Consider the following 14,514-nt stretch of genomic DNA (forward strand, 5'->3'; position numbering starts at 1 on the left):
CAATTCCACAAATATGTGATGAAAAAATAGACTGATGAACATCAAGGCTATAAATAGACATATGGTGGAAAAAAAAAACAGAATTTATGTTAAGAAAGTATTTATTTTCTCGCAAGACTATAGCTTTGTTTAATACATTTACACCTGCAGATAAAATCATGTGATTTATAATAAATGGAATCATAGTTTCTCGGGTGAAATGTGTTGTATGACTCACCTGCTCACTGTGTTAATCCAGTTAAACAGTAACAAACTGGACTGGGTTGGGTTGGAACACACCTTTAAAGTGCAACAACCTGCTACTAATGAACAACTAACAGCGTTTTTCTGACTGCATTACATTTACAGAGCACCTACACATATAGATAGACACAAACACACATACTGACATTACTATGAAAGACAAAACATCACATATCCTTTACACAGGCACAATGTTGGGTTGAAGAAAATATATAGTCAGAATCTCAATATGACCAAGTGCAATAATAATAATAAGAAGAAGAAGAAGAAAAAGAAAGATAAGATAAGATAAGATAAGATAAGATAAGATAAGATAAGTCTTTATTAGTCCCACAAGGGGAAATTCCAGATTTACAGCAGCAAAGCACAAAAGCACACAAGAGCAAAAGAAAGTGCAAAATCAAGAATAAAGGCAAATCAAAAAAAGTTATATATACTATTTACAGCTGTGCACATGCTGATCATGCCACAGGTTGGATAGGGATATGGTTTATTCCACTGTCTATTGCACAAGGTGAAGAAGAAGAAGAAGAAGAAGAAGAAGAAGAAGAAGAAGAAGAAGAGCAAAAATGTCATAATTGTTGTGTTTTTTGTCAGTGAAAATAGAATACAAAATTATGAATTCCCACTTTGTACATTGTATTTTGTCATTGCTTTGGGCATTAATCTTTGTTGGTGTCTGTATTATGTTTCTGTCCCTCCAGTCCATGGACTCTGTTGAGACTTTTAAACAGCATCTTAAGACACTCTTGTTTAAGCAAGCATTTTAAATCCAAACTGACTCAGGGCTGCTACAAACCGATGGCACTTAATGCATTTATTGCATTTTAACTGTATTTTAATTACATTTTAAATTGTATTTTAAACTGTATTTTAGTTGTCTTGCACTGTAAAGCACTTTGTGACTCCCTGTCTATGAAAAGTGCTCTATAAATAAATTGACTTACTTATTTACTCACTTATTTACTTACTTACTTTATTTGCCCAAAATAAAACACTCATTCATGAAAGAAAGAAAGAAAGAAAGAAAGAAAGAAAGATTATGGTACTGTATTACGGATACACCTGCATGTCACTTAAACTGTGATAATTCTGATTACATGGCCTTGAGTAGATCACATCCCATTCTTCTCACTGATGCAGCTTGATTAAAGCCAGTAGGCTGTCACTTGGACCCAGTTCACCGGACGGATGCCTCTCATCTGTGTATCTGTACTTGATGTCATCAGATGATAACTATACAGATCGTTTGGTCACGTGCCTCTGCTACGACAGCAGCCGGTCCCGCCCCCTGTCTTGACAGACATGAGTAAGCCCCGCCCCCTGAATGTCTCAAAACAACAGCTGGCTGCGGAGAGACAGTAGAGTTAAGTCAGAGCGGCGGGAGTACTCATCTGCTGCCTGGGTTCACAGCGTAGATATCATCGCTTTAATCGCAGCTCGCCATACAGACAATTCACACTAGCGCTTTTCCTGCGACTTTTCCACCGCTCAAGGCGCATGCTCAGACTGACGGTGCAGTTGTTTTATTCAGGAACTCAAGAGGTGAGTACAGTAATGCCAGTCACAGCTTAAAGGCACTGAAATCTGCCCCGACACTTTGCGGCTTTGTTTTTGTCATTTCTGCTGCAAAGCCAGCTAACATATTAGCATTTCCCAGTTCATTTTTGCCTGTCCTTGCTGTCAGTGTCAGAAAAGCAAAGCAGAAGTACCAGAGGTGGTTTAATAAGCAGTCTGTTAGCTAGCTTTTACAGTTCGGCCAAAGCGGACGTCGTAATAGTACTCCAACGGCTTAAGGTTTTCTTCTGCCGTTAGCTTGAAAACATGCTTTGACTAAAAGGACACGTACATTTTCGTTGAGAAGCCCCTAATGTTAGTGTAGCCGAAGAAAATTGTGTGAAAATGATAACCTTTTGTGCACAGTTGTTGCGGTAAACGTCGACCCCACTGACATAAGGCAAAAACAAAGCCCCAGGACAAGTTATGTAGCGTTTCTGTCTTGGTGTTTGCTGCGCTGTTTTGCAGTTTTTCTCCCGTAGCCTTTCACCTTTCCGTGCCAGAGCTACCTTCAGACCCCACTGGACCCTGTTTACTGCGTGGGCTGAGATGTCCTGCAGACAATAGCAGAAAGAAAACGCTTAAACATCAGCAGTCAGGCTTGGAATAGGCCATGAAAACGCTCGTTTCCATCAGTGTAAAGAAGGGCTTTTGTAGTATCACCTTTACTTTCTTGTCAAGATGTGAAGTCACCATAAAGGGTTATAACAGCTCATGTGCTGTTTGTGTCTTTGTTGACAGCTCTCTGCTGGCTAAAAACATGTCATTTGTATTTGTGCTAGCATAAGAACAAGAAAGCTGACCCCTGCCTTTCCTTCCTGCAGACCAGCCTTTTCAGTGACAGTAGGAGAGTGATAGAGTGTTGGCATGGGAGGAAAAAACACAGCTCTGGTTGTTACCAAGACAAGGCCAAGACGTGCTTGCATACCAGACAGATTGTCTGCAAATTCATAGTGGAAAGATCTGCTATGTTGTCTTTTGTTCTTTTGTGTCTCTGTTCACCTTTGCATGTGATGTGATTGGGGCTGAACAATATAAAAACGGCGTATTGTGATTCCATTTGCTTGGATTTCATGGAGATTGTGCAGATTACCGATCATTTGGAAATGTGTACCTATTACAACACTATAAATATAAAGTTCAGTTTGTTTCTCTCCTCAGTGTCACTAAAATCAATATATCAACATGCACACACTGGACCTTTGAAGTACATCCTATTACAGTTTCACCAACTGATGTATTTAGCATATAAATGCTTAATATTTCCTCTTGGTTGTACTTACAAGTACAAGCCTTTGTTCAGTTTCTTCTTCATTTACCTCTGATTGAATTTTGCCTGACTTTGTACTTTAATTACAAATGTCCAGCTGCTGTAGAAAGGAACCAATTTGCTCTTATGGTATAAGCTCCAATATATGCATGTCCCTTTGCCCATCCTCTGCACCCTAAGCCATAAACAGGCTGATAAGTGGTTGCTCATCCAGTTACTCTTGTTCCTTCAGTCCCAAAACTGAAGTGAATTAAGATTCATATTTGTCATTTGTCCACCCTCCAGATATAGAAGACATTGATGTTAAAGATGACCACTTCATGGAGCGACAGACTGCAGAACTTCGCAGACTTGCCTGCCAACATGGATGGCCTGACAATGAAAAAATACAGAAGAGAGCCCTATCACAGGTAAGAAAGAGACATAGGAGGCTTTAGGGTGGGATTTATGCATTTTTCACAATCTGAAAATTTATCCAACTCCTCAAAGATGAAAGATGAAAAAAAATAGAAACTGCAGGACTTCAGGTATAAAGGATTTGTTACCAAACAGATTAAGCAGGTAAAATTAAATCCAGTTCTTGCAAAGCACCATACAAATGCTACTTTAATTTGTTAGTTACAAAGACAGAGTGGGGAAAATAATCTGGTTTGTTTTGTTCCAAGCCTACAGGTGCATTGGCCGAAACAACAAAGATTATGTTTTGTAACACTGACAGCAATCCCAACAATCAGTACAACCAATGCCAAGGACCAGAATTCTGCAGTGAGAATAGTTGTTGGAAATACACTGATGAATTGTCTTCAAAGTATTTGCTGAACTTCAACAAGTCTGTCTTAAGAAGTCTGTGTAAATGAATTAATCTGTTCATGCTATAGTATTAAATCTGAAGCAGTAAAGGTTTCATTGATTTGGCTGTTTTCTGGGATGATTTCCCTAAACACAAGAAGAAAATATATTTATATATGAAAATATCTTTTTTTTTTCTTTTTTCTTTTTTTTTTTTTTTTACAATCCTCCGCATTTTTATGAGAATTTGTGAAACCCTTGGTCTTAAATTCCCACAAAAGTTTTATCTCTTTTTTATTTTTGATCTTTTTTTTTCCCTTTTCGTTCATGTGAGTTGAACTATTTTGTCTAAAAGTCCACATTTCTGAAGGTTTAAAACTGCCACTGAACTTAATACTGTCCTTTTACTTCAGGTATACTTACCTTTTGGCAAAATGTAATGTAACCTAATACTCTAATATACATATTCCTACATAAACCTGTGCTCTGCACAGGACTGTGTACTTTTGACCTTTATATTCATCTGCAACACTTGAATAAGAAAAGGATGATTTGTCCAAATCTCTGTGTTAGATTTGATTAAAATACATAGTTTAAAAGCATTAAATGTAAGTATCAGATATCTGCAGATACTCTGTTCTATTTGTTTAATAAAGGTCTCCTTATGAAATGCCACAGGAAGGGTTTAATGAATTATCAAGTGTTGTTGAGTTGTATAGATAATAATCATTCATTTTCAGGGGTTTCATTTATTGTCATTTTAAATGGAATCACTATTTTACATTACAATTTAATTTTTAAAGGACTTAATTGATATTCATTTACTTAAATCTTTAGATTGAAAATAGGATAATAAGTAGGTTTTTCTGGCCTGGGCTGGACATACAGTCCAACCTGTCACAGGTGTGGTTTGCAGACTGTTGCAAAATTGTTTTGCTCTCCACCTTGTGGCAAAATGTCACTCGTGTTTTGAGGCTTTCACACTGAGATTATGAAGTGAAATGAGACAACACAGTGGTCTGACATAGTTGCTTTGTTGTGCAGTGCCCTAGGAAAGCCTGCCATAAATAGACTCCCTTGTTTATGTTGATAGGTAACACCCTGAAGCTACACTTTGTTCCTTGTCTGTATGCTAAACATGTGTTGTTGAATGTTTAACTCAACCTCAGTCCCACATGTCCACTGTGTGACCACTGCTGTTCTTTAAAACCTTATGTAACATACTGTGCTTACATGTTCTATAACTGCTGCATACTCCTCTGACATAAGTCACCTTGTCAATAACAAGCTAAGTTAACACATACATTTGCACACTGTTACTTTAGAGCAGGGGTCACCGACCCTGGTCCTCAAGATCTACTATCCTGCATGTTTTAGATATATCCTTCTTCTAACACACCTGATTCAAATGATAAGCCTATCGTCAAGCTCTGCAGAAGCCTGATAGTGAGCGTCAGGTGTGCTGGAAGAGGGAAACATTTAAACATGCAGGATAGTCGATCTCGAGGACCAGGGGTGGTTACCCCTGCTTTAGAGGACATTGCACATGCCGTTTATACCCTAACCATAAACAAATATGACTAAACCATTACCTAACCTTAACTTAACTTTAAAGCTAATTAGAAAAGAACTTTTTCCTAATTTCATTGAACACAATTGACAATAAAGGCTATTCTGTTCTTAACTCTCAGTCTCAATCATTTTCTTGCCTAAGAGAGACAGAGCTCTTCTATTTGACTGTGTAAACAGATTTGCATCTCTTTAAATTTGATTAAACAAACTCAAACAACCCATTCCTCCCACCACTACTCACACAAACCATCAAAGGTAATATAGACAGACACAAAGAGGTCTCATTGATCTACATCAAACAGTGCGCTTGTATCTGTTCCTCATTCTAATTTAATTTTTAGGTTTGATAGATATTTAAGAGACCGCTAAAGGTGACTTTTAGTTTATCTCAGAGTCTGTTCCCTTAAGGTAAGTAAGAGTTCAACTGAAACAATACAGCTTGAGAGTGAGTGCTGTGTATCACATAGCAAAGGGCTGACAGCTCTGCCTGCAGCAGATAAACTGTCTATCGCAGGGAGTTGAATCACTGTCTACAGGAGATTACAGAGCAGTGGAAAAAATCTGGTAGATTATTGCACAGCTGTGCTCAGATGGAGTAAATTGTAAAGGGATTCTTTTGTAGGTGTGGTTTGTCCTATGCGGGCTATTTGAGGCGATACTGTTGTCAGCATGACCAAAGTCGAGCCAGTAATCACGGAACCCCCACCCATTGTCAGTGCATGTGAGCTTTGGAAAGGCATGATTTAACCCTGACCCTTATCATTTATGGCAGTCATGTATGACACCTCCCACACACAGCGGACACATGTGAGATGAACAAGGCACAGCAAAACTAAATAGATTTAGATTTAAATCCCCCTCTGGGAAAAAAAACAAGTGCTTAGAAAGGCTGACGCCAGAGAAGTGCATTTGTTCTGAAGGGTCAGTTGAACCTCTGCTGTCGACCTCTCATTGGTCACATTTTAGATAAAGTGTGACTTAATGTAAGATTTACAAGCAACTAAGAACTTAATTCAGCATTACCAAATACTTAATATTTAGACTGATATGACAGACAGAGCACTGAAACATTTTACATATAAAATGTATTTTTACATGATGCTGTTATTTTCATGTAAAGCACTTCCTCGTGTTGTTCTTAACGTAAAGCACTCCTCACAACGTTAGCATCATGTTTTTTTCAGGACATAGCTAATGATGGAAAATGAAGCAGCTGTGTTAGGAAAGTAAAGTTACTCATATATCGCAATTAGGTAAAAATATGAGTTTGGCAATTATACTATGACGCTAACAATTTCATATATTTGATTTTGTGAGTTAACATTGCATTTTTGGCTCATGAATTTGAGGATACATTTTTGAATATTAGAAACTTGATTTTTTACATTTATGTAGGTTCTTTTAATATGGAGTTTTCAGGCAGCAAAATGATTGTTAACTGGTAATTTTTGTTTGGTCCACCTCTCTAACTTTGTTTTCTGTCATCTTTCTACCATCTCTTATCAAAGAAAGGCCCAAAATACTTGAAAATATTTTGATTTAATAAATTTAGTGCTATTTATTTACACATATCTAATCTCTGCATGCAACATTCTTTTTCATACAGCCTGTCTTTCCTTGCATTCAGCACTTGCATATAGTAGGACTGGGCAAGAAGTTGAATCATTTCAATTAATTTGCTATTTGCTTTTTGAAAACATGTAAAAATTCCTAAAACATTAATTGGAAGGTCATGCTTCATGTGGAGATGGACAGAAATAAAAAATGCAACTTGTTTGTAGTTATATAGTTATTATGAAAGTTTCTTCAGTCATTGATGTTGTTTATTATTATTGCACATATATGCTGTATACTGTTAGTGAAGAAACCTGTTTTTGAAAGTTTTACCTTGAGTTCCCATCCACTGAATAAAAGGATTAAAATTATGAATCATCCTTAACAGTGAGAAAATAAATTTGGTCTTTTAGCCATTATCACACAGTCCCAGTATTAAATGATTAAAAGTAAAGTGTTTATTGACCCAGATGTCTATAATGGGACAGCTGTAGCTCAGGGCTGGGAGTTTGCTTGATTCTACCTGACTTGTGATGGTTCTGGATGTCTTTGAGGTCCCACAAACATGACACTGCACAACAACAACCCTGACTGACAGCAACACAACAACAGAGAATGACGCGGAAAGGTCACAATCATTTTTGCAACAAGTCAAAAATTTTCTGAATGGCAAGAAAGCAAAGAGAGAGAGGGAGGGTGTGTGTGTGTGTGTGTATGTTGTTGGTGGTGGGGGGGGTCATTGTTTGTGGGCCAAAACTGCCCCACGCTGCTGTGGCAGGTTAGTTCAACGGGGGAGTCAAACTGAGGTTTAATTTTGCACAGAATGCATCGTCAGTGCTCTGCTGGGCAAAGATCTAAATGGGAGCTTGTTCACTATGGATCTGCAGCAAGGTATTTGAGAAATGTTTGAGTGATGGGGAAACATGATCAGCTAGTAATAAGCTAACTACCTTTGTAGTAAGTAATTCAAGAGGTTGTGACTCCTGTGGTGGCTTAGATTGTTTTATTAGTCAAGGATGACGAAACCATATTTGATTTCATTGTGTTGTTTTTTTATTACCAGGATGTACCTTTTTTTAAAGTTAGTATTGACTCATGTGGCAATAGGGACACAGCTACTCATTGAGTTCAGTCACAGACATTGGAGATAAACTATTTGCTTTGTGTGCCAGCAGTCAAAGTTGAGCTAGTAGTATGTGACTGCCCTTTCTGTGGAAGCCGTGTCAGTCAGGCTATGTAAACATTGCCTATGGCTGTGGCCACAACGGACTCCAGCCTCCTAACTGATTTATATGCCAGCCTAGGACAGTAAAGCTGTTTCCTGGAAGATTGTCACATTCACAGCTGGTTTAAGGTTTCTTATATTGGTCTTACCAGCCAACAAACCAATTAGAAGATTGTTTTGATTTCAACAAGCTGCATTAGACTTTACTAGAGATCAAGTGGAAGAATGTTAAATAGTTTTGCCTGTCAGCAACCAGAAGACTGTGTTTGTGTCTCACATTCAGCTCTAATTTAGACACAATTACCTTCTATTAATTTGTAAGATGATTGGCACGTGTCATAGTTTGAGGATGAGGGACACTGTAATGATGTCAACAATGTGTATTCCGTCACACTTACAGCTGAAACATGCGACTAAACTAGACAAATGTTTATTCATACTTTTAGCTCTTTAAAACAATGTTTGATCTAATTAAATTTAATCAGAGGTGTCACTGTGCCACATTTTCCAACAGCAGCTCATCATGCTGATGAATAGCCCCCCATTATCACTTTCACCACACCAGTGCCTGGTTTTGTCTTTGCAGGAACAAATCTTTCTCTTTTGACAAGTGCTTTGAAACTAAAACCTATCTCTCAACTTGTTTTCTCAATAGAGTGTTTGTCAACAGAAGCTTGGCAATGGAGAAGATTAAATGCTTTGGCTTTGATATGGATTACACCTTAGCAGGTAAGTGCAATACACATTCAGCACAATGCCCACAATGAGTGGGAAAACAAACTGATTATTTATGAATTTTATTGTTGCAGAAATGTACCAATCACAAAGACTTGGGTTTTTTGGAGGAAAAAAGGGCAGATTCAGCTAAACAAAAGACTTAAGACAATCACTACACAGTAACAACAATTATTAGTTCTGTCTGGATCATTCATTTCAAATATTACATATACAGACCATGTTGTTTGTGTGGGAAAGCAGCTCCTCGGTTTACAGAGGTCATCCTTAATTATGCAGATGAGTCCAAAGAAGTGTGTCACTGGAGGTTCAGGTTAAGTTAATTATAATGGTAGCATTATTCAGAATATTCATTCATTGGGCAAGACACTTTACCCACCTTGCCTCCAGTGCTGCTACTCACACTGGTGTATGAATGTGTGTGAATGTTTGGTGGTGGTCGGAGAGGCTGTTAGTGTGGATTGGCAGACACGCTTCCATCAGCCTGCCCCAGGGCAGCTGTGGCTATAAACATAGTTTACCACCACCAGAGTGTGAATCTGTGAGTGCATGAATAATGGATCCATTGTACCCGCTTTGGGTATGCATTAATAGAAAAGCGCTATATAAATCTAATCCATTATTATTATTATTATTATTATTATTATTATTATTATTATTATTATTATTATCTGCATGAAGGATGTTCATATTTTCAATATCCCTTCTACATTTCTTTATTTGAGTACAGCACGATGCAGTCAAAACTGCAGCTTATCGTCCAGTACACACTCTGTAGGCCATTGTGTGACATTTTGAAATCCACAATATCACACATGGATAAGAGAATGTTAAACATAGTTATAAAAAGCCGATTGCACTTCTGTCTTTTTTTCTGACCAGTAACTGAACTAAAATTAGCTTGATTTCTCATACCACTTTGTAGTTTAACTCAGCCCCAGTTTTTAGTCCCCATCTCTAAAAATATATCTTCCCTGACTTTGAGAATCAGGTCACGTTTGTTTGTTGAGTTCACCAGTGATGGCTCCCTTGAGAACGGGGATCACTCGTAGGCCCTCTGTAGCCATTCAGCTCGATCTCTGCTCATAGTGTAGGAGATTTTATGGGCGCTCAGCTGTTGACATGGCTCTCTTTATGGGAGCTCATAACCAAGTGTTAATGTTTGTTTGAAGCCTGGATATCATGTATCTTTGGAAGGTGTTCAGGTTTTGACTACAGACCGGGGGGTCTAGGGAGCTGCCAATCTCATACAACCGCTGGTGTTTAACTGTGGTTCTCTGCGTACATCTCTTTGTTTACAGGGGCCACTGAAAATGTAATGATGCAATATGCACTTCTTTCACACCTCAAACATACTGTAATTTTGGTCAGTGGTTAATTCATTGTGCTAAATCAATATCTGTGATGACCCACTATTATAGCTAGGTGATAGAACCATCTCAAAACAGGGTTGTGATAAAATTTATGTCAATAACAATGACTAATGTAGGACATTTTCACTCAGTGTGGAATGATGAACAGACTATCACATAGAAGAATTAAACAAAGATTTGTCCATGTAAATCTCAGAAGACCATTCACCACACCCACAAATTATGGTTTGAAGTAAAATGACTAATGTAGACATGCCATAAAACACTCTGGTGAGAGTCTGTACTGCGTGTTGGTCTGATTTACATGTGCTGCTTTTGTAGTTTTGTGATAGAATTTGACATAGACACAAACTAGGGCATGATGGTGCATTCACTGCACTTTGTAATCTCAGAAATCTACATCCAGTGTCCACAAACATAGTTAAAACAAGACTTTTTAATTATATTGTTTAAATACATAGGCACAGAATGAAAAGCCTTTGTCATATTAATATTTTGAAGTTTAGCCAGGGAAAAATGCTCTTCAAACTGGCACTCTGATAATTTGTGAAAAATATTAATATTGATCAATATGGAAAAAAAGATTGTAAAAGTATTTTTTGTTCTATTGCCCTAACTATATTTAAAATACAATGTGGATTGTACATTAGAGTGTACAGTCCACATTATAGGCTAAATTCTTCAGTGGCTTAAAATTGGTCAACTACTGAAAGTTTAACCCAAAAATATGTATTTATGTGCAAAGTAGTAGTGAAACAAGGATGCTGAACACACGCTTATTTTTCCAACCGTATATCTGGATCTATTGTTTCATATGACAGTATACAGTTAAAGACATTTATCACGAGCTAAGTAAGCCTATCTGTTTAGCATGTTCAAATGTCTTAAATGCATTAATGTAATAATACTTTTTAGTTTGTCTGGTGTAGTTTAAGCATTATTCTAAAACAGATATTCCTGATTGATAATGATTGGTAAAAAAAAAAAAAACAAACAACAAAAAAACTAGTTTGAGTAACCCTTAAAAATATTGATGCAGGGTAGTATCAATTAGCATATACTTGAGTTTTGAGGAGAATAAAGCAGGTTCAGATAATGAATGAATGAATGAATGAGTTTTGAGGTAGAAAAAAAATGATACAAGTCTCACTTTTAAAAATCCTGCTGAAAAGTAGGGCAAAAAAGTTACTTGGCTGCTGTTATTTCTTGGTACCATGATGCATTCTGGGTCATTTTTTCCCCTCATTCAAATACACATAGGTCAAAGAGTGAATTCTAGCATCAAAGCGCTATCTGCCTTACATTACGAAATACACACATGACATACATTTTGTAATATTGATAGACTAAATCAACACTGGTTCGTCTGTTCTGTGTGTTCTGAAAGGGGGGCACGTATCGGCCTGCAGAAAATGTTGCTCCAACACACATGTAGACACAAATTGCATACAGAGATACGCACAGTTTTGTCCTAGTTTTCCAGCAGACTTTTGGCTGGAATGTGAGTCCCTGAGGCCATGTTTGAGTTTTCTCATTTTTCCACATTATGCTTGGTAGAGTCACACTAATCTGTGACAATGGGCTATATTTGTATAATTGCGCCTACAGATAAATTAAGGCAGTTGAAGTTTTAGCTTCTGACATGGTTTAGATAGGAGGCGTGTGTGTACGAGACACTTTATTTGATTTTAGTTGAGTGGTCTATTAGTAGAAGAGTGCCAGTTGTTTACCTTGTGTGTGAGGGGTGTGCATTACAAGCAGGCCTGAGGTGACCCGACCTATAAACTGTACAGAGACACCACACATCTCAGGAAGCGGAGCAGCGGGAGTATAATTATTCTGGCAACAATCTCATCTGAGATAGAGGGTAACAGATCCCTGAAGCTACGGCCGCCTCTCACCTCTGCCTGAAGTAGAGGCTCGTATCACATGTGGGTCTTTGTGTGCATGTGCTTAATGACACTGTGAGAAATCTGAGAAGGGGCTTACAGCTGGGGAGCACTGACCCCTTTAGAACAGAAATGCAAAAGTCAGAGACTGCATAAATAACACTTTCCAGCCAACCCAGAAAAAGCTTTAATGTCAGGTTTTAATGATATTATGGACCAAAATATGTTGACCTCAAAAAAAAAAAAAAAAAGACATGTCTGCAAATCAGTCCAACCACCACAGCATAAGTACTCATGCATTTCACATAGTAAAGTCTGTCTGGAATTACTCATGAAAGGTATACACTGTAAGTCTTGGGTTTCATGTGTCCATCTAGAGGTTTTTGCAGGGTGCATGTTGTGTATTTTGTTCTGATGTAAAGTGGGTATTTTTTTGTAACATGTTTTCAAAAATAACTCAAGACTTTTCAGCATTATTAGCAGTTTCAGTATTTGTCTTAACTAAGGCTAATAAAGACAGACGGTAAACGAATCATCCCTATGTAATAATCATTGGTCAGCGTCCTCATGATGAGTCTGCCTTTACATCTAGACTTGTCTTACTTGTGGTTTTACCTGATTTTGTGTGCCTTAATTTGTACGTGAATGGCAGGACAACACTGTCCCTAGGCCTAACACATGTAGCAAGTCTTCTAGTGAACTAAAGAGAGACTCATGATCACAAAGGTGACAGAGGGGAAATTGCTCTTAAAATAGGTTTCTTTTGTAGAGTTTCAGAGTTTTAAGAGGACTATACAAGCAGGAAGGAGGAGGGAAGGAACGAAGGAAGGCAGTTTCATTGATGTACTCCACTGCTCTGGGAAAAGAGCCTCTGTTTGCTGGGTGATCACGGGGTGAAGGAGAGGGGTGGGAGGAAGGCTTGAACTGCAAGACATGACATGATTATGATGCTGGAACATTATGCTTTGCACCAAAGCAGTTTCAGACTTGGTTCAGAGCTTAATTCCTAACCATATGTTCACATTTTGACTGCTGACAAACTGATTCTCTCCATTTTGCCAGTTTAGAACCTAGAGCTGCTTCTGTCATGAGTTTGTGGTAGGATTATTAGGAGTATCTAAACCAACTAAGAGTTTGTTACAGCCATTTTAAAACCACACAACTAGTGCTGTTTCTGGTCTATCAAATTTTATAGAGGAAGGAGGAAAAAAATCAGCATTTGAATCCGCAGTTGGCTGCTCAAAGTTGGCACTAGTGTTGCTGGGAATGAGGACATGTAAACAAGCATTTACAGTGATGTAATGATAATAGGATAAGTCTCTATGGTGGCTGTCCAGTCAGAAATGCTTTGTCATTTCTCTCTCACCGTAAAATGTTTACCTTATATATGCTAGGGGTGTAACGGTGCACTTGTTTGTACCAAACCGTTTCGTTGTGGGGCCTTCAATACAATACAGAGTGTACCGAACGAATACATGTAGCCTATGTGAAGAACGCAAACACTCGGGAAGCAGGAACCGCTAGCAACACCCAAGTGCAGGGTTTCCCCTATATACATTCTGCAATGGTGCCGCTGCTGAATTCTCGGCACCGCTACAAAACAACCCAAAAAACAAAGCACTTAATCCTGAAGCCGGGACGTTAATGGGGGGGGTCGGACCAGAAACTGGGTTGGACGTTAGAAGTGTGTTAAGTTTCACTTTCGGTTTTCGGTAGTTACAGGGTGCACCCCCCCTTTCACTGGTCTCCTTCACTGTACTGAAAACATACTGAAAACAAAAAAATTTCAGTACCGTTACACCCCTAATATATGCATGTGGAAAAACTGAATGAATGAAGGTTATAAAACTTATGTTACTGTTCTGTTTTGGCCTGTTGTTTGTTTCTGTTTCAGGGTCTGTGTCCATACAGTAATAAAATCCAACTAATAGGGGGAATATTGACGTAAGGTTCAAAATTCTCTTGTAGATCAACCCAGTACATACATACTGGAGGCCAAATGGCTGAACAGGAAAGGTTAAATAAAAAATAAAAGAAAAACTTTCTGAATGAGAATGAATGAAGCTTTTTTTCCCTTCATCAATTAAACAAACACACCAGTTCATGCATTCATCACAATCAAAACCATGGTGGTTGTTGGAGGCTTTTTGAAATGCTTGGAAATGCAAATTTATCTGGTGGCCCAAACAAACTGTCCTTTGACCCAGCTATGGGTCACAACCCATTCTTTGGTATTCAATAGCCTGTGGAAAAGCAAACTGGTTCTTACAAGGTTTGCAATTTGAACCAACTCCAAACCGGTGAAAA

General features: G+C 38.1%; 1 protein-coding gene across 1 annotated transcript in view; it reads left to right on the forward strand.

The window, feature by feature from the left end:
* The first annotated feature begins 1,587 nt into the window (after positions 1-1,587).
* The window catches only part of nt5c2b (5'-nucleotidase, cytosolic IIb), a 28,995-nt gene continuing 16,068 nt past the window's right edge, over positions 1,588-14,514 (forward strand). The window contains exons 1-3 of the mRNA XM_030138315.1: positions 1,588-1,788; positions 3,356-3,480; positions 8,866-8,939. Coding sequence (XP_029994175.1) covers positions 3,371-3,480; positions 8,866-8,939 — 184 coding nt within the window. The 5' untranslated portion in view covers positions 1,588-1,788; positions 3,356-3,370. The remainder of the gene's footprint in view (positions 1,789-3,355; positions 3,481-8,865; positions 8,940-14,514) is intronic.

Source organism: Sphaeramia orbicularis, chromosome 1, assembly GCF_902148855.1.
Source record: "Sphaeramia orbicularis chromosome 1, fSphaOr1.1, whole genome shotgun sequence".
NCBI classification, from domain to species: domain Eukaryota; kingdom Metazoa; phylum Chordata; class Actinopteri; order Kurtiformes; family Apogonidae; genus Sphaeramia; species Sphaeramia orbicularis.